Source organism: Alosa alosa, chromosome 4 (assembly GCF_017589495.1).
Source record: "Alosa alosa isolate M-15738 ecotype Scorff River chromosome 4, AALO_Geno_1.1, whole genome shotgun sequence".
Taxonomy (NCBI): Eukaryota; Metazoa; Chordata; class Actinopteri; order Clupeiformes; family Clupeidae; genus Alosa; species Alosa alosa.
In genome coordinates, this window is record NC_063192.1 from 13,728,634 (window position 1) to 13,749,474 (window position 20,841).

Consider the following 20,841-nt stretch of genomic DNA (forward strand, 5'->3'; position numbering starts at 1 on the left):
TGATTAAGTAATACCGACGTTGTTCCGAGATATTTGTGGGAGTTTTATACAGCGACCACCTGGCTGAGTTTTGGGTTGGCGTGTGGTGTGTCGTCTCCCTCCCCTCTCGCCGGGGCGGAGTTGCCATCGCAGTGATATCAGAGCTTTAATAATGAGAGACGTGTTATATATTAATTCGTGTTAACGTTTATCATGTACCAGACATACCGTGTATGCCTTACTTGTTTAGAGCCGTTTGCTAACGTTATCATTATCAATCCAGTTCAATGGTGGTTCGTCAGCTACCAAACAGAAGTTTTGTGTGTCGTCTGGTCGGTCTCACTCAGTGGGACACACGCATCACAGCGATATGAGAGTGCTGCGCTACCTGAAGGAGAGATTTTAAAACTTTGAGAGATACGTTTTTATACCTTTTTACGTTGATGCCGTTTAGAACAGAAACATCTGACACCACGTTATTTTCCTCTGCTGATTTATGTTCTGTGGTTGACAAATCTGGCAGCTTTTTTTAGAAAAATATAGACATAGAAAAATTGAAACCATGCAGTCTAAAATGACAAATCAAGCACTTTATTTCAATAGCTACTTTTCAGGCTTATTGTTTTCTTAAATTATTTAAATGTGTTGACAAAGGACATTTTGTGATGACTTGAATTATGTCTTATAATATGTAAGCAAGCAATGCATCATCAAGGCTGTGTTGTAAGATGTTGATGAAAGCATTTTGCACAGTTAACCATATCCAGTGCACCCATCCATAAGTTCAATAAATGTTCCTTTTTTAAATTGAGACTTATAACATTTGTTATCATCATTTGTGTAATTGTGTCATTTTTATGATGTAAATTGAGGGAGCAAAATAAAAGCAGTATCGGCTCCAAATATCGGCTCAAGAAAATCGGCAGCCTGTATCGGTCATCGGCTAAGGCTGATGGAAAAAAATCGGTATCGGTGCTAAAAAATCCATGTCGGTCGATCCCTAGTCAGAATAACGAGATAGAATAGTATGTCACAATAACGAGATACTATCTCACAATAATGAGATATATCTCACAATAATGAGATATAATAAATCAGAATTTCTTTTATGTGGCGCAAACGGGCTTCCATACAAATGGGCTTCTATAGAAGTGCAATCCCAGACAAAGTTTAAGTCGTGTTAATTCCACTGTTCCCATCGATATTCAGGCTGTCTTCCTCAGTCATCTCCATGGTCAATCTGAAACAACACAAAATAAACATCAGCCATTTATTCCTTTTTGAAAATAGGCTAAGTCACAATTTCACTCGTTTTTTTATCATCAATGATCCTGTTAGCGTTATCACTGTTTTCCCAAAATAGTTATTGTGATGGCTGTTTTGCTCAAGCTAAGCTAGTATATTGCTAGAAAATAATATAACCTTACAGTAAAGTTAGGGTAGAATGGGGGAAAACGCCCCTATATTTCACAAACTAATCACTAAATGAAGTAAAATGTTGTTGTTATAATTTCTATGCACTATGTTGACAATGGTGATGTACAAGTACCCACCATAAAATGGATGCATGTTCTGTACTTCAAAACTAAAGAAAAATGGATTTTTAGGCAAGTGTTCTAATTTTCAGCAGTCACTAAAACAAAGTTGGCTATTGTCAATATATTGATGAAATATAGTAGCTTGCAATCATTTTATTGATTATATTTTATTGCTCCACAATATATTTTGTTTACTTTAGTTGTTTACATTTGGTTTTTCTATTAATGCATGAGGGGCATTGCTTTGACAGGGCGGGGGCGTTTTACCCCACCGCTGGGGCAAAACGCCCCTTTTGCACAATTTTTGTTGTTGTTAAAATACTAATTTACTGTTAACTCTGGACAATTTTCATATTTGGTTTATCACGGTCACTCAAAACTAGGATAGCAAATCTACACATATTTAGCTTTTTGTTACACAGTAATATCACATATTCCTTAAAGGGGGCGTTTTCCCCCACCCTACCTTATCAATCGCTCGGCTGCTTGTTGTCTCTGAATAAACCAACAGAGATAAAAAGCAGATAGCCTACCTTGAAAAGTTGGGCTGCGTCCTAGTCCAACCGCAGGCTGGCAAATCATGTCAAAAGATTGATAGTGAGCAAACCAAAAACGTTACTGCTTGGACTACTTCATGCGTGGCAAGAATATGGGGTTGTCTGTTACTGCACTGTTAGATCTGACACAAACAACAATTGACTACTTTTACCACTGCTAGGTAATAATAAAAAATAATGAAACGAGCATATGATCAATATTGAGCCAACTATATCTTCTTTTCCAGCCTTACTGTAGAAATGAAGTGGCCATGGGAACATAGTGCACCCCCATGGTTTCTAAATTTGTGCCATTCCAAAATACCTTTTTTTTTTCTCTTTAGCAGCCAGTTGACAATGAAGTAGGAAAAGGACAGTCAATTTAGCAGAATCAGCACCTTAATTAATGTCATTACCACCTGGGTCTGCTGTGAAAAAATGCTCCTTTGGCTCATATCCGTAATCCAGGTTTGGGACAAATCAGTGTTTTGTATTTTAAACGCATCTCCTGACTTCCAGTTGAGTTTATGGAAATCGGACCTGGGACAAATCTGTAAACCCGGTGATAAAACAGCATTGCTAGCAGAGCTGAAACCTCTATCAGGAGCAGATCTGGCCCACAGTCAGATACCGTATGTCCGCTACAGGCAGATCTAAAGGCTTTTATGCGGATCCGGCCCAAAGGAAATTGCTATCTGGGTTGGCCACCACATTCATCAAATGCCTTGATATGCTTTGTATGTCTAATGCATATAAAAAACACCATAATTCTAATCCCAAAACAGAGTTAAAGCATTAAAATCCCAAACATTTTAAAAAAGAGGAACACACCAAAGAACACACAGATTGGCAGCTGGTAATGTTTAAATAGAAATTTGTATTTACATCAATATTAACATCGAAGAACAAGAAATAAACGCAACAGTAATTTACATCCTCAAAGTAGAAATATGTTTTCCACATATTTTTTTCTGGTCTTTATCTTACTCTTCAAATCAATTAATGATCAACCATATCAATCCATTCTCGTTATTGATTTTTTTTTTTCCAAACAAGGACTGTAGGGGACAACAAATGTTCTTCTACTTTCTTGAATATACAGTATTCACTTTGAAATAAAAACATCAGACCATTTTGAATTCTAAGCAGTCATTTCAGTGAAATACCTCTGTAAAAATCAAACCAGTTTTGTTAAAATTACAATCCAGCTCAGCTTCTCCACAATAATTAGAACCCTTTTGACCAACGCATAACAGATAACCAATATTTAAATCGACAAACCTAAAAGAGAGCCAGGGGAAATCCACATCATAAAAGGCTTAATCTCCTCTGTTCAAGACAGGAGCACATTATTTAAGTGAAAAAAGAAAATCTTAGAAAAAAACAAGTCTTTATGGGCCTTTTTCACACCAGTCAATCTCAACATTTAGACAATGATTCCAAAAACTACTTATGCAGTTGAAAATACAACAGAAAATCTCTTTGGATTTTGCCTTTTGTCTGTGTTCGTAGGTTCCTCAAAAATATTTTCAAACAAGTATGAAGGCAAGAAATGAAATATAAATTCAGGGAAAAAAAGAGAGAAAATAGTCACCCTCAAATGTCCCAACAGACCTGGAGACCAAAAAAATGAAACCTATTCATTCAAGGCAATATGATTTTTTCATCCATTGCTTCCTATATCAGATCACATCAGACAAAATAAAAATCAAATAACAAAACTAATAAGTTACTGAGGATACAAGTTCGGAATGGTGTGATTCCTCAGACAGTCCTGGGATCTGAGGTCCTTCAAAATATTTATTTTGGATTTCCCTCCTCAAGCCCCACTACTATCCCCCAGCAGAAACATCTACTTGCTAGTCAACCTCCAGCCTAATGGCAAACTCAATGCTGGTACTCACTGTACTTAAGTACTCGTTGTGTCCTCCATCAATATAGATTTATATAGATTTTGTAAATATCATCATTCAATGTTTAAAAAGAGATTCTTTGATTCAGCGTTTACACTATACTGCCATTTGAAACTGCACTATTTTCAGAAACTGTTGTTGGATGATTAAAAAAAATGATTTATTGAAACATCAGAAATAAAAAGTGCCTTCCGAAGGGATACAAAGGTGGCTTTTTGAAGTTGTAGTTTACAGAGTTGAAGTTGAAAAAATGCCTTTCTGATTTTAAAACAGCCGTCCACTTTCTCCATGTTTTGACATATTGACAATGAAAGCTGTATTGACCTACAACACGGAATAAGAGACCAAAAAAATCATACTTTTAAATATCAAGACTTACAGTCTGTGCAAAAACAGTATGTGACCTACAAAAGCGGATATAGTACATTTTAAGACTATTTACAATTTGTATTCACAGACGAGAGGGAAAAACTCCAATCCTGACATCACATCTAATACTGCAGTACCTTTGAGTAGATGAAGCTCAACATAATGCTTTGTTGAAAACAAAAGCCAAGGGGGAAGATTATTGCTTACATCTGCATAACTAGACAAACTCTGTGCTTTCTGCATTTCCATCTTTTCCTGTCCCCTTCCCCCAAATCAAAACAGACATCCTCATTACCGAGAGGGAAAACTACACCCCTTTTTAAAAAAAAAAAAAAAAAACTCTGATTCATTCTCCAATAAGGCTAAAAATGACAGAGAAATATTGCAACAATCCTTTTTGCCATGAGCCAGCTTTTTTTCCCTGTAAAGTGCAATCAACGCCAAATTAATTTCTCTCTGTGTCTCTGTGTAGTGCCTTGACCCAGCACCAAAAAAACAGGGTGTGCCTTCACAAAACCCCGAGCTGGTCACACACACAGCAAAACATTTATACATTCTAAAATGAATGAGGAGGCTACTTTCTCCTCTGGGTCATTTCGTATATAGGGGCTGTTTCAGTTAAAACGTGTCCTGCTCATATTGTTTGGTCCAGCAGGAACGGCGGCTCTGTGACTCCTCCATACGCTAAGAAACATTGTCAAGAGACTGAAGACCCCACAACACTAGAGATAGCTTCTGAAGACTGATGGCAATACATCTGTATGTATGTGTTTTTATATACAGCTGCATTTCAGTCTCTGCTGTGTGAAAGTCACAGTGTCTAAGATTTACAAACAGGTGTGTGTGTGTGTGTGTGTGTGTGTGTGTGTGTGTGTGTGTGTGTGTGTTATCTGGCCATATGTTTCCAGATGAGGGACCCGGTAGATAGTCATGTCGGCCTGCAAGCACCAGAGTCTCTCATATATTGGGGTTCACAGTGTCTCCATTCCTGCACAGCACGTGTGAATGTCTCAGCAATATTTCTGTGGAAGGAACAGCAGAAGCACAGAGAAACAGTGAGTGTGTGAGAGTAACTCTGAAAAGCTTAAACCCCATAACTGATTCATTAACTGAAACATTCCTCACTTTGTCCAACGTGTTCAGTTTATTGCACACTATATATGCTAGACGGGACACTCCATTTACAGTTTTTTATCGGATCCACTCCAAGTGTAGTTCCTATTTCTATATATTCAACAGTGTGACAAATCTGCACAACTGAACTGGCAATAGCAACTGATACTGTAGCTACACTGCCAATGCTAAATGGTAAATGGACTGCATTTATATAGCGCTTTATTCGGCTCCTGCGAGCATCCAATGCGCTTTACATGGTCATGCCTCACATTCACCCATTCACATACTAATGGCGGAGGCTGCCATGCAAGATGCCAACCTGCTCATCAGGAGCACTGGGGTTAAGTGTGTTGCTCAAGGACACTTGGACAGGGTCAGGAGGAGTTGGACTCCAACCAGCAACCTTCCAGTTGCTGGACGACTCCTCTACCTCCTGAGCCACAGCCACTGCTACACACACCATCACCACTACCACCACTGATGGCACCACCAGCACCACACACATCCTCACCTGATCTGGGCCCATGGGCATCCGGCTCATCATCATTGGGTTCATGTTCATCTGGCCAGGCATCTGGCCCATGTGCCCTCCGCCGCCATTAGCGCCCATGCCCCCGTTCATCATCATGCCGCCGTACTGCCCCCCGCTGCCCTGCTGCCCAAACTGCTGCTGTCCGTACGACCTGGAGAGGAAGAGAGGAGGCAGAGGCCAGAGTCAGGCTGGTATGACCACTACACACAGCCATTCAAATTCATGCTCTAACTACATAAAGCATTATATTGTGGGAAACAAAACCACCTGCATGATTGCCTCTCAACATGTATCCGGACATCCCTTAACCTTTAGGGAGGACCCCAATTTAACGTTCAATATTTAGACGAAATCACTTTTATGAAAAGGGCAGTTAAGGAGGCGGAAGGAACTACTATGAAGTGCTAGCTCACCCATTGCGACCCATGCCTCCCTGGGCCCAGCCTTTCATGTCGGCCGTCTGGTACATGGGGCCTCCCTGTGGATGCTGTTGCATCATAGGACTCTGTGGAGGACCGAGGCGGCCTGACATCATGGCATTGGGGGGACTAGAACCAGACGGTGCAAATGAGGGCTCACCCTGCTGGCCCATACCTGAAGACAAAATAAACATTTACTTTTGAGCTCAATTTCTCCCATCAGATGAAAATAAGATGGAACATTCAATCTTATATTCTCTACAGGTAAGGTTTTAAGGTTCCATTTAAACAGATTGATGAAGAAAATGTACACCTGATGTCTTTTTTGGCTTCCTTTAGGTACACGAATAGTCACATTCTCTCCAAACCCCTGCAATTACATTTGCAAACCAGGAGGTGGCAGCACCATTCCCTACAAGTTGACTTCGAACTCCAACTCAAACGCCACAGCATCAACTCTGAATCCTGAGAGATATGACTCATCTCTCCGAGTGCTCTGCTGTATATTGTGTTGGTTAAACCGTAGCACTTTCTTTTCAAGGACGCCCCAAGGAATCTAAACCCTGAAGGCTACTCTGCTTCACTCATTGAACACACAAGCACTTATCCACTTGACTTAACAGATGATATCAGCTCGCTTCCCCCCTGAGAATATTTCAGGTGTGTGGGACAGAGGAGAGACCTGCTGACCTTCCAAACTCACAAGACTGTAATCAAAGGCTGCTAAATAGCTGCTAGTCCAACTTAAAGGATATGAGGAGAGAATCAGTTGTGTCATTCGCGTGAATCTCTGTGAAATTGTCTTCACAGGGATGTAGAAGAATGACTGACCTGCTTCTTAGTATTACTATTACTATTAGTAGTAGTACTAGTGAACAAACTTCCCTTACTCCTATCAGCCATACTTACACTGCTGTATAATTACATGCATAAAGCAATGGATGACACAAGGTTGTAACTTTATAGATTATAACTTGATGGCACAAGGTTGTAACTTTATAGATTGTATTTATAAAATAGAGAGGATTGAGGCAGAGAAATAACCATGAGGCTGTTACTTACCATAATTCCCTCCGTAACCAAACTGCTGTTGTGCGGCCTGGCCCATAGGGGGTCCGCCCATGGGTGCGTCCATGCCCGTGGGAGCAGTGACGTTGGGTGGCGGGCTGAAGCCTCCGGCGGCGGCGGCGGCTGCGGCCGCCTGCTGCTGCTGCTGCTGCTGCATGAGCATCATCATCCTCTGCCTGCGCATCTGCAGCGTCATCATCTCCCGGCTGCGCTGGGCCAGCATCTGAGCGTTCAGGAAGCCCTGCCGACACACGGAGGGAGAGGAGAGAGGGAGGAGAGAGGGAGGAGAAGAGGGAAAGGAGACAAAAGGAAGATGGGAGGAAAAGAAGAGAAGGAGTAGGAAGGGAGGAGGGAAAAGAGAAGGAATGAGAAGAAGTAAAGGAGAGAAGGAAGAGAGGGATGACAGAGAGTGAGAGTAAAGAAGCAGAGAAGAGGATGAGGAAGAGCTCAGGTGAAGGGTGAAGATTGAGGTGGGGAACAAGAGAGAAAATAGGTTCCTTTTAAAACACATATTCCTCAACGCGCCGAATATCATGCAGATGTTCTCGACACAAACACTTATAAATTGCTTGCCACCACTACTGCACTGTGTATCAGTCTAAACAGTGACAGACACAATCACTGGACTCTATATGGTCAAGTAGGCGCAAAAGTGAGATGAAGTGGTGGGGTGTACCTGGCTGCCCATGCCAGGCTGCATGCCAGGCCTCATGCCTGGGTTGCCTCCACCAGGGTTCTCCATCTTCATGCCCATGCCCTGTCGAGTCTGGTTCATAAACTATGGTGAGAGAACAGACAGAAGAGAGTAGGTCAGATGTGTAATGATCACTCTGTAAACTAGGAGCCGTGTCTCTACTACACTACACAATCATAACAGATCAGCATCACTACTGGTGCCGGTGTTAACATCTGCTATTAAAGTGTAGTAATAATAGTATACTATATGTAACGGATGCCAGCTAGCATAGCTGTGTGTGTGGAACGTTAGTAAACCTCACTCCCCGACCCCTCAAGAGCAGTGCTGGCATGAAAGCTAGCAGCATGGGCTTTTAGCTTGATTGTCAGCACGCACAACTCCCATTCCGAGGTGCTGTTGTTTCGCGGGTTCGAGTCCAGGCATGTACAGGACTGAATCGCGCAGGTTCAACACAATGCAGGTTACACTCGTGAGGGGTTGTGTTTTCACTATAGTTAAGTATAGTGGGTATGCACATGCATTTGCAAACGTGTATACATTTGTTGGTATGTGTGTGTGTAGATAATCACCTGCTGGCCCTGTAGTCTCTGCTGTAGCTGCAGCCTCATGGGTTTGGTGGCGCTCATCATCCGTGGCCTCATCATGTTGGCGCGGGGGTGTCCCATGCCCCCCATGGGCCCCATGCCCGCCATGCCGCCCCCCATGCCAGGGAAGCTGCCCTGCTGGCCCATTTGATTCATCATGGGCCCGTACCCGCCCGGCGGAGGCTGGCCCTGCATGGGGGTGCCGCCGTACCCCGCGGGCATGCCGCCCATGGAAGGGGGGCCGGGGTAGCCCTGGCCATACATGGGCTTCTGGTCCATTACCATAGAAGGGTCCTGGCCAGGGAAAGGCTCGGATGGAGCCTCCGGTCCCTGACTCTGTTCGAATGAGAGAGAGTGAGAAAAAAAAATTAGAGACAGACACAAAGAGACTACGAAAAACTCTTCTGGCAATTCACAGTGACTACATTCTGATGTATGACACCAGAACATGGTCCTGAAAACATTAATAACATAACAGACAATTAGTTAAAACCCTTGTTTCCTTCTGAAATGAGTCCCAGCTTTGTTCTGTGTCCTCTGTGATTAACTGAGCATGCAGCCTCTTTGGATCTCAGTGTCTGTTTTCCCTCATCTCTCCAAGTGTTTATGAGTTCTGTCATTTAGTTCTCCAAAGAGGATATAATTGGTAGGGCTGTTTAATGTTAAACTCAGGCTCAGTCTGAAAAAAAGTCTGAGTGAGTGTGTATTGTGTGCGTGCATTTTTCTATGTATATTCATGTATATTTAGTTTCTATCTGCTTGTGTAAACATGAGAACATATATTTCTATATGCTTGAGTTTGCATTGACATGTTTGATTGTATGTCTGTGTGTGTGAGTGTGTATGAGTGTGTGTAATTTTCTATGCATGTATATTATTTAGTTTTCGCTTGTGTATATGAGTGTAACATGAGAACATTTCCATATGCTAGAGTTTATATTGACATGTTTGAATGACTGTACTGTACTGCACTGTGTGTGTGTGTGTGTGTGTGTGTGTGTGTGTGTGTGTGTGTCTAACCTGACTGATGAGGTCAGGGATGCCCAGGGCGCGGTCGATCTCCTCCAGGGCGATGACGTCGGTGTTGAGCAGCGAGTCCAGCTGGTCCAGCAGAGCCCGCTCGTCACTCTGACCCTCACTAGTGGACGGAGGGACCAGCAGCTCATCCAGACTGCTCCCAAACTGACGCCTAAACCACGCACACACACAGATAGGATATCAGTCATCAATTCAAGTGATTAATAAGTACAGCAGTACAACAGAGAAATACCTAGACACATATACAGACAGATGCACGCACACACACACAGGAGGAGACAAAAACACTCACACAGACAAGCACACAGACAGGCAAACAAAAAGGCAGACACACAGATAGAGACACACACACACACACACACACACACACACACACACACAGTGTTCCCAAATAGCCATGGCACATTCACACCACGATGAGAGAAAACACAGATGGCCACTATACTGCCAGCTAAATCTACACGTAGAGTGGGGAGCAGAAGCTAGCAGCAAGGGGGCGTGATTGAAGGATCACACACTCAATCAACAGACAGACAGACACACAAACACACACACACAGGCTGCTTCTTCCTCTTCCCCCTGAGGGCTTCTTGCTTAATAAGGTGACCCAGTTCAGCACAGTGCTTGTGCAATTACCTGTTGTTGTCCATCATATTGTCTGACCAGGAGGGTGATTGGCTGGGTGGACACTGCGGGTTGAACTGATGATTCATCCCCATACTCATTTCATTGGAACCTGTCGACAGACAGAGCGAAGATGTTTATATGGCTTCTTATGAGTTATTTCAATAAAACCATCACAAAATGCTGTAACTGCTGCCACTTTTTAGCTGTATATTTAGATGCATGAATACCTTGCACTGCTCACACTCACTCACACACACACACACACACACACACACACATAACCATTACTCATAGCCATTTCTAGCTCCACTTCATCACTGTAAGACACCAATTAGCATTTAACACTCTGAATATAGTTAATCTTTTAGATTCGTGGGAATCACTACCATAATATGTCATCATCACACAATCAATACAGAAACCATTACGCTCGCCCGCTCCCCCGCTCAATTCCCAAACCAACACGATCACATGAATGTGCTTAAGCTTCATTTATGCTTCTGCGTAGAATCAACAGCGTAGCGCCGCAGAGCCCTCTGTGTCGCCGTGTACTTCCTCTGAGGCCTACGCTGTCACCTGACTTTTACCTCCAAAAAACTGTAACTTCGCGTTGAGGCGACACAGACCGCAAGGGCTGTGATTGGTCAACTTGCCCTGTGTGTTTATGGCGGTGTGCTCCAGCAGTCTACTGTGGGTAGTAGCAACATGCTAGTTCGCTTCTGCAGATATACTCTGACATATTTTTGGTTACAATGACGGGGATATTCGATTGTACAGTGTCTATTTGTCAGTAAAGTTTTGAAGTCAGCATTTCGCCAGCAAGCCCCCACACACACACAAAAATACACACCCATATCCATGAGCTGTTGCTGTAGCATGGATCTGGTGCCAGGCACGCTGTTGGATCGGCTGACCATGTGGCCTCCCATCATAGCCTTGGGGTTGTATTCCATGCCTGGGGGGCGCACCATGGAGGGGGGGCCGCCGGCCGAGCCCACAGGGCTGGCACTCGAGTGGGGCATCCAGTCCCCAGACCCCCCCATGGGGGAGTTCTGTGGAACTGACATGCCGCGGTTCATCATTCCTGGAGGGACACAAAACGCAGACGCACCCACGTTACTCGTAGGGGAACACCTGCTGGACAATGATCAAAGATTTTAGAGCATAGCGCTCAAGAATCTTTGAATGGACAGGGAAGAAGAGAAGGTGAATGGAGGAAGAGAGAGGTTGTAGGAGAGCAAAGCAACAGAGAGGTCATGGCCATAGAGAGGGAATGAAGGAGAGAGAGAGAGAATGGGGTAAAGAAATAACTAAATCAGTTTACTTGTTCCAACGCCTCGCGGACACACACCCATGTTCCCGGGGAAGTCGCCGGGCGTCCCCATCATACGCTGCCCGTCCAGGCTCTCCTGCTTGATGGGCATGGGGCAGGGGGCACTCCGTCTTCCCGCCACTCCCCCGGCGCCCGCCAACTTCCCGTCCACAGACATGGCTCTCTGGAAGGGGGCTCTGCCACCTGGCCCGAGTGCTGGGCTCCTAACGCCTGACATATGAAGCAGAACAGTTAGAAACATGAACTCCATGCACAGTACTTTTCCAGTGGAACTTTGAGTAAGTGAGAAGAAAATAAAGTAATGAAGCATAGTACATAAATAAAGTACATACTACTTTAGGGCTACAATGTGTTGTTCAAAGTTGTTCAAAAAGTTAAATCTGGATCAGAATAAGAATGATCAGAAAGAATGAATGTATCCATGGATTAGAAGAGAGGTCCATGTGTAACAGCTTTGTCAGTGATCCGTGCGTACTTAAGAGGGCATGTTACCTTGTGCACCATCGTCAGGAAACCCTTGTGGCTTGTTTCCTCCATCACCGGCTACTCCTCCCATGCCCTGATCTGGGTGGAACTCCCCGGAGTTCTTCAATCCCAGGAAAGAATCCAGCTGAAGCACACACACAGATACACACACACAATGAATAAAGACATAGAAGTCTTAACCTACAACTAGCCGCCCTTTGTCACCAATTACACTGGTGGTATATAATACTGAAAATGGTATATAATAAATTCCAATGACTGTATATATAGAGATGGACATCGTAGCTCCATTCAGTTATGCAATGTGCTGTCCATTCAAATATACGGTCATTGACATATTTAAATCCATTAATAATTTCCAATTCACCTGCTTGTATCCCATTCTACATTACAGCTGATTTTGAGGCAATTCTATATGTCTATGGCACCGCCGTATACATTTTATAACATTTCCTCAATTTCCATATTTTACGTCAGAGAATCAATGTTCTCCGATTGCAGCCCTCTCCAGAGCGGTGATTAGTGCCAGTAATTCTGCTTGGCTGGGAGGCAGCTGGGGTACCGTCAGCACCTCATGGATCTCAAATGAGTCTGCAGCTGCTTTAATCAGCGCTCACCTGGTGGGAGCTCGAGCCAGGTTGGAACAAAGTAATTTCACACCGCAGCGCGAAGCCTACCTGAGAGAGAACTGTGGCCAGTTTCATTTCTTAAATAGAAATCATCAGCAGCAGCTGCCGTGACGAGTAACCATAGAAACAGTCCGCATTGGTGAAATGTTGCCAAATTATGCCATCGACGCACTCAGAGGCCAAGCACCTGTAAGCTGATATGCCAGCCCTCCTCAGTGTTTCAGCGCTGGACATTAATGTTACCACCCTGTCCTCTCTACTAGTCACAGGAAGTAAACAACAAACATACACCTCAATTTATCAATGAATCAGACATCATTGTCAAAGGGATCTTTGACCCCTGATGTTTGTGTGTGTTTCTGGGTTTTTTGTGTGTATGTTTCTGGTGTTTGTGTGTGTATGCTTCTGGTGCTTGTGTGTGTATGCTTCTGGGGTTTGTGTGTGTATGTTTCTGGGGTTTGTGTGTGTGTGTCTGTGATTTTTTTTTTTTGTGTATGTTTCTGGGATGTGTGTGTGTGTGTGTATAGGTTTCTTGTGTTTCTGTGTGTATGTGTGTGTTTTTCTTGTGTTTGTGTGTGTGTGTGCCTCTTCACCTCGTCAGATGGTTCAGACTTTATCTTGCCCTCCATGCTCTCTGCTGCGGGGCCGGAGCCCAGGGCCCCGGGGGGCCCCTTCCCCTCCAGCTCCTCAGGCTTTGGCTTGACGTCAGCGGCCTCTTTGGCATCGTCCTTGTTGAGGAGGTAGTGGAGCAGCGCGTGGGTCTTCTCCTTCTTGGGGCTGTGCTGCTCCTGCTTTGACTCAGCCGCGCCGGCTCCTGGTCCTCCGGCCCCTGACAGAGGTGCCGTCCCCGACCCGGCCATACCACCAGCAGCAACCCCGCTGAGGTCTCCTGCCGCTGCTGCTGCTGCTGCTGCTGCCGCTGCTGCGGCGGCCTCATGCGGCGTGGGGATCTTGCCGGTGGCTTCGGCGGTGATCTTGGCCACCTCGTCGGGCGTGTTGCCGTTCTGCAGCAGCTTGTGCAGGATCTTGTGCTTCTCCTGCAGCGAGGCCGTGTAGTGGGATGAGCCCAGAGCCAGCGAGCCCGGTCCACCGCCGCCCGGCATCGCGGGGTTGGAGGAGGACGAGGAGACGCCTGTGGAGGAGGGACTGGTCATGCACCCGCCTGTCTCCTTGCCCTCAATGCCGGCCGGGTTGTTGGCATTGGGCCCCGATGGGGGTCCGGGGGGCCCCGGCGGCCCGCTTCCCACCCCGAGACCGAGCTCCTCCGTGGGAGAGGTGAGCAGCTGGAGCAGCTTCTTATGGCCCTTACTATCAGGCACTCTCCTAGGCACCTCTGTGGACGAGGCCCCAGTCTCTCCGCTCCCATCCGGCCCTGGCTCCTTGTTGTTCCCCCCGGCGGCTTGGCTGTCTGGTCGCTCGGACCCGCCACTCTCGTTAGGGTGCGTGGGGTGGCCGTGGTGGTGGTGCAGGGGGTGGTGGTGGTCCCCTGGCCCTGACCCGAAGGCCGCCCCTGGGCTCTTGGAGTCACCGTGGCCTGGCGCAGCTGGAGGCTTGCAGGCCTGGCTGGACTGGGCTGCAGCGGCCGCAGCAGCAACGGCAGAGGAGGAGGAAGAGGAGTGGATGCTGGGGGAGCTGTCGGGTTTGTGGGCAGGCGAGGCCGCGGTCAACGCTGAGGGCAGAGAGGCCCCCACGCCCTCGCTGATAGCCTGCAGCGCGTTCAGAGAGCTGCTGGAGAAGGACGTGGTGCCTCCACCTCCACCTCCACCGAGGCCACCGCCTCCACTGCCTGGACCCATGGGGGAGTGCATGCCTGAATGAGGAAACAAGAGGGCCATACTTGATCAAACTCATAAATATACCATTCACAATTATACAGGCCTATCATACAGTAGCTCACTGCTGCAGCATTCGGTTTTACATATGCCTTCTAAGCCCTGTCTATATTGTATAGGCTACATAACATACTGAATACATCATTTAGTTTTATTCCCAATGTATAGCCACTGGTTGGACAAAATTGTTTTGCTGTAAACAGTTTTACTAAATCAATTTAGTCAAATGACTAATGTATGTCATGCAAAACTTTTCTGGAAACAAATCTATCAGCAAATCAAAGCTGAAATTCATTTAGGACACCAGTCGCTCTCTCTCTCTCTCTCTCTCTCTCTCCTTCTCATGCCAAACTGGGTTCCCATCATCCCATCCTGCTTACCTCCCGGGGAGAACTGGCTGGCACCCATCTTGGGGCTGCCTTTGTTGCGCGGTGACATGAGCAGGCTCTGCTGCGGCCCGTTCATGCCGGGGCTGCCGGCGGGGCTGTTCATGCCGGCCAGGCCGTAGCCGCCACTGGCCTGGAATGGCGGCTGCTGATGGCCCTGCTGCATGCCGGGCCCAGGGTGACCCATCTGATTCATCTGGTTCATCTGATTCATGGGATTCATCTGATTCATTTGATTCATCTGATTCATCTGGTTCATTTGACTCATCTGATTCATCTGGTTCATTTGACTCATCTGATTCATCTGATTCATTTGGTTCATCTGCATCATCCTGTTGCCCATGTTGCCCATGCCCCCTCCGGGACCTGCGTTGCCCCCGTACCCGCCGCCCATCTGCCCCATTTGCCCCATGTGACCCATGTGGCCTTGCTCGTTCATCCCGTAGCCTCGGTTCATGCCCATGCCGCCCATCCCCATGCCCCCACCAGGCCCCATGTTCATCTGGGCGTTGGGGTTGGCATTGCCCATGCCCTGCTGCCTCATGCCCCCCTGCATCATGCCACCTGGCTGGCCCGGGCGACAGCCACCCTGTTCCCTGTGGAGAGAGGAAGAGCAGCAAGGGTCAGGTAGGGCTTGAAAGGATGAGGGGTGGGGTGGTGGGGGGTTATTGCCCCCTTAGGAAAATATTGGGACAAAAGCATTCACATTCTAAAACTACCCTTCCTTTTGGCTTAATGACCGCAATACATTGTTATTGTTAGCAATCTGTCATTGTTAGCAATTATGATGACATTAGACCATTCCCTTTCATTTTTGTAAAATATTATTTTCTTAAACAGATCAGCCACTAGGGTCAGGCATATGCAGTGAAGTGAGAGGTAGCTCCACCATCAGATTCTTAACAGGCAAAGCAATAGGGCTTTTCTCAATATGCATTCTTTTCTATACTTGTGTTCTCATGAACTTGAAAATCGTTCTAAAACGTCATCAAATCACCGCCGAAGTACTGTTCCAATTCACAAGTTTGCATTTATTCAAGAACTCATAACATTCCCGGAAGTGTTCTCGAATCGTTGGTTTTATCAAGGATGCATCGGGTGGTGACTTGGTGGCTTGAAGATTCCACAATGCATTACGTCAGCTCAGCCGTGACACTCACATAAGAGAAATGGCAGCATTGATACATAATAGGCCTACCTATCATAATTGCTGCTACAATCCGATCCATGTTTAGGCTATAAACGGTAGGCTACAGGCTTCACAACTAACGTTAATCATAACTGTCACTTAAACTGCGAACTTCAAACGTTGTTCCCGCCATCGGCAAGTGAATATATTGTTATTAATATTTAATAAAAAAATATCAATGAGAAACAAACTTAAACAAGCTGGTGAATTATATATTTTATTGTAAATGTCAGAAATACTGGGTAGACCAATAGAGCAATAGGTAAATGACTAGACTCCCGAGCTGTTCCGAGAGACGCTGCCGTTGGCAAGAACGCTGCTGTCTCAAACTGCAAATTGAGCGTCCTGTGTCCTTGCGTTCTCCAGAGTCTGGACTCACGATCTTAACTTTTCAAGTTCGAACTTTCAAGAACGGGAGACCTTACTTTAGCGTACTTTGTATTGAGAAAAGCCCATAGAGTGTGTTGAGTTCTAGGCCCATACCTCTGGAGGAGGTGTGTGGAGATGAAGCCTTGGGGCTCATTGGTGATGGGGTGGCGGAACATTTTGCTTTTGGTCTGAGCTGTGACTGGCGTGCCGTCGGAGAGGGAGAAGCGGTACAGGGGGGTCTCAGCGTGGCCCTGGAGGTAGGCTGGAGCAGGAGAGATGGGGAGGGATAAAGGACATGATCACACAGAGAGTTACTACAAGGATAGCTTAACCTATAACATTGTGCTGTAACTTTGTATTTGTACATAAGTCGGACTTCTCAATAATAACACACAACCTTGATATGTATTACTTGTCATTGCACTTTATAAATGCAGATAGGTGGCTCAAAATCCTGGGGATTGCCTATCTGCACCGAGCTGCACCTACCCTCGTGATAGTGGCGCTTATGGGACCATGGCTGGCCGTCGCTGTGATGGATGAACATCTGGATGCATCTGCGCAACAGGTCCTCCCAGCCTGGACGCATAGTGGCCCGCAGGGAGTTCTGGTCGATCTGGATCAGCTTCCCTGGTTTTGGGATACACAGGAGCAGAGAGAGAGAGAAGAAATAACAATTATGCATGATATACATGTAATACAACTTCTCTTATTTATAAGTTTTTGGCATCTTCTTGAGATTTCCTGGAAATGTTGCTCTGTCAAAATATGTCTTGTCTTGTCCCATATGTGTGCTGCTGAAATTATTAGGCAATATTGCTGAGCGTCTACTATGCTGGCCTCTGATTGGCAGGCTCCTGAGGTGCTGTCTAGTATGGTGTGCTGTGGTTGGCTGATGCTGCGGTGTGCTCGTCTGTGCTGGGTTCTAAATGGCCACAGGGCTTGTGTGAGGGCGAGGTGTGGACGTCTCACCTGACAGCTCGTGCTTGGTGTTGAAGCTCTCGATCCTCTCCATGGCAGTCACGCGCCGGGCCACGCAGATCATACAGGACTGCAGGTCTGAGAAACACAGACACACACACGCACAAAACAGTCAAAAACACACCGCCTGGTCAGGGAGAACACGGAAAACACCAACGGACACAAAAAAGGTGGTGGTGTTGCAACTGTGAATGTGTTTGGTGCCCCTAAGACAAACAAACAAATAAGGGTCCGCAGCAAATAAACAGGCTGCTATAACTGGGTGTTGAAAGCTACTGGAGGTGCTGGGGGAAGATTAAGACACACAGAGACCAGAATCTGGACATCAGGTCGGAGGGGCAGAGGTAGCGGACAGCAACATGTGAACCTGGCCTGTGAGCTCGAGGTGACAGAGTGCAAAGTGTGAAAGTGGCTGTTTGTGAGTGTGTGTGTGTGTGTGTGTGTGTGTGTGTGTGTGTGTGTGTGTGTGTGTGTGTGTGTATGTGTGTGTGTGTGTCTTTTGACTTTTCCCTCTTCATCATAGCCTTGGGTAATGTGAGGACAATACATTCAACATGATATCTGAGTATTTATCTACAGTATGTGTGTGTGTGTGTGTGTGTGTGTGTACCTTCTCCCTCCTCCATCATGGCTTTGGGTTGTGTGAGGGCGAAGCACTGCATGATCTCGTAGCGCGGCGCTCCGCCCGGCGTCTCCTCCGAGGGGCCATGTCCATGGGCGTGGCCAAACTTCACCAGCATGCGACAGTTGAACGTGTGGCTCTTCTGACGCGGCGCCTCATCGCCCCACGACACACCATTCACTACAAAACACACAACACACACACACAAACACACACACCATGAGTAAAAAGTACATGACAAAAAACATTACGATCTAATAACTGTAGTCTTTAAGCCAGAATACATGAGAAAACAAACTGCAGTTTGTGAAGGAATTCACAGTTTGTTTTTAGACACAAATAAAACAAATTTAGGTGGAAAATACTTCAGCTGCAGAGTCCAGTGTCTACAACAACCTCCACGTCAACATAAACAGAGTTCAGTCGATATGGAAAATATTCCAGACATACAGAGCTCATACAGGATTTAAATACACAAGCATACTGGTACACTGGCACATTTACATAATCACATAAACTCATGCACAAGCAACCACATGCGCGCGCACACACACACACACACACACACACACACACACGCCCCTACACAAACACACAAGTTAAATATTCAAAATGCAACTGTGTGTATAGTTGTACACACAGTGGCACTCCTATAAACACACACACACACACACACACACCACACACACAACACACACACAGAATGTGCCCTTGTCTGAGAGTTTCATGGCTCATCTTTGGGCTGTAACTGAGAGGTCTATAAAGAGAAACTGAACCAGCCATTACAGCTGCCTCCCCCTCCCTCCCCCTCCACTGCCGCTAGCCCCACAGACAAACAGAAAGAAAAAGCATCATCTCCTCCTCTTCTGATGGCCCAGTTAATGAGGCATAGGATTAATGCAGCCGACGACTCGATTTCCGATACCCTAGCACGCAGAGCGGGAGGAAGGGCAGAGGCCGCCACAACGTTCCTATCCATTCTCATTAGGAACCTGGGACTCTTCCACACTCACACGTACATACACTACACACACACGCGCACACACACACACACACAGAAAGGTGTCACCTTTAGCCACCACTAGTAGTCTTCACACTTCAACATAACCAACATTTACCCAAGGCAAATCACCGGCCTGTTTTATTGATATTGACTTGAGCTATACTGACGAGTCACTTAAAACAGGCCTGGAGGGGCCAATGCCTCAGGCTACTCATCGCCTCCATCTGTCCGGAGATCCACCGCAGCCCAGAGTGGACGGCTTATTAGTCAGCATCAGCTCCTGGGGTGAGAACCTCACATCCACACATCCTCGTCGCAAACACAAACTAACACCGAACATACTGGACACACTTTTATCCTGTTACCCAACACACGGCAGGGTGGAAGGCAGAGGGGAGGGGGCTGTAGATGTAGGGGAGGAAGGAAGGAGGGAGAAGAGGAGGAAGAGAGAGGATGGAACTAAGAGAGGAGAGATTAAGGTCCGTAAGAAAAAGAGAGAGGAAGGAAGATGGATAAATCTGAGAGAGAGGGAGAAAGAGAGGGGGAGAATGTGAAGGAAGATAAACCGAGGATGCTTTTTTTTTTCTTTTTAAAGGCGAGACTGGGAAACGAGGAGTCAATGACACATGTTGGAGCTGGGGGGGTCTGCTGAGGAGTTAATCACACAGCTGCCAAGACCCAGCAAACAAATTCATAATTAATGAGATTTATAAATAGCCACAGCAATGTGCCCACACACACACACACACACACACACACACACACACACACACACACGCTCCCTGTTGGAGGACCAAAGCACATCAAGCTAAACACACAAATCAGACACATCATGCACACACACACACACACACACACACACACACTCAGTGGCTCCCTGTTGGAGGACCAAAGCACGTCAAGCTAAACACACACACATACACACAAAACAGACACAACACATACACACACAGGCAAACCTCATCAGCACAAATAAAATAAGCTCAAAGGGGCTTTGACACACTGTGCAGCAGTGCAATGAATCATATCCATACACACGCACAGGCAAAAAATAATAAGCAAAACAGAGCCATACTATGAATGCAAATGCAGACACTCACACGACACACACAGACTACACCTGCACACACTCACTTCCACCTGCAAGCTAGTGGCCCGCAAGGCACAACTACTCTCATAACACTGCTATATTACTTACTAAATTGGTTTAATTTTTTTCCATTTCATTTCTTTTTTTCTTTACATGTCTGGTTTCCGCCACCAAGCTTTCACTGCACTATGCTGTGTCAAACAAGCCTGTGCCAAGCAAAGCTGAAATGTCCTCATCTAGAAAGACTTTTCAAGTCACGCTGACCTATGTAGAGTCCAGGCTCAGAGGCAGTAACACCCTTAAGCTTGCTGGTTCCACCCTGCATAAGCTACTGATGACCTTGAGCATCTAAAGGCAGGTGGACTGGACATTACCTGTCACATATGAATATTACAACCAACATGTTGTGTGCTTCCTAATCGTCAAGCTGAATTCAACTTCACACACACCTAGGCTGCAGAGCACATCCACACGGGCAACTCTAAAACTATTGTACACACCCAAA

The 20,841-nt window shown here is 46.0% G+C and overlaps 1 protein-coding gene across 7 annotated transcripts in view; it reads right to left on the bottom strand.

Moving 5' to 3' along the window:
• Positions 1-2,910: 2,910 nt before the first annotated feature.
• LOC125293208 (nuclear receptor coactivator 3-like) overlaps positions 2,911-20,841 on the bottom strand; it is a 70,429-nt gene continuing 52,498 nt past the window's right edge. For all 7 annotated transcript variants that reach the window (XM_048240958.1, XM_048240962.1, XM_048240961.1 and 4 more), the window contains 17 exons: positions 18,232-18,423; positions 17,613-17,699; positions 17,130-17,270; positions 16,755-16,902; positions 15,077-15,678; positions 13,458-14,674; positions 12,242-12,359; positions 11,741-11,959; positions 11,267-11,500; positions 10,426-10,525; positions 9,772-9,940; positions 8,737-9,087; positions 8,147-8,248; positions 7,465-7,711; positions 6,397-6,577; positions 5,963-6,134; positions 2,911-5,357 (listed from right to left, as the gene is read on the bottom strand). In XM_048240958.1, the coding sequence (XP_048096915.1) occupies positions 5,346-5,357; positions 5,963-6,134; positions 6,397-6,577; positions 7,465-7,711; positions 8,147-8,248; positions 8,737-9,087; positions 9,772-9,940; positions 10,426-10,525; positions 11,267-11,500; positions 11,741-11,959; positions 12,242-12,359; positions 13,458-14,674; positions 15,077-15,678; positions 16,755-16,902; positions 17,130-17,270; positions 17,613-17,699; positions 18,232-18,423 (4,292 nt within the window). In that variant the 3' untranslated portion in view covers positions 2,911-5,345. The remainder of the gene's footprint in view (positions 5,358-5,962; positions 6,135-6,396; positions 6,578-7,464; positions 7,712-8,146; positions 8,249-8,736; positions 9,088-9,771; positions 9,941-10,425; positions 10,526-11,266; positions 11,501-11,740; positions 11,960-12,241; positions 12,360-13,457; positions 14,675-15,076; positions 15,679-16,754; positions 16,903-17,129; positions 17,271-17,612; positions 17,700-18,231; positions 18,424-20,841) is intronic.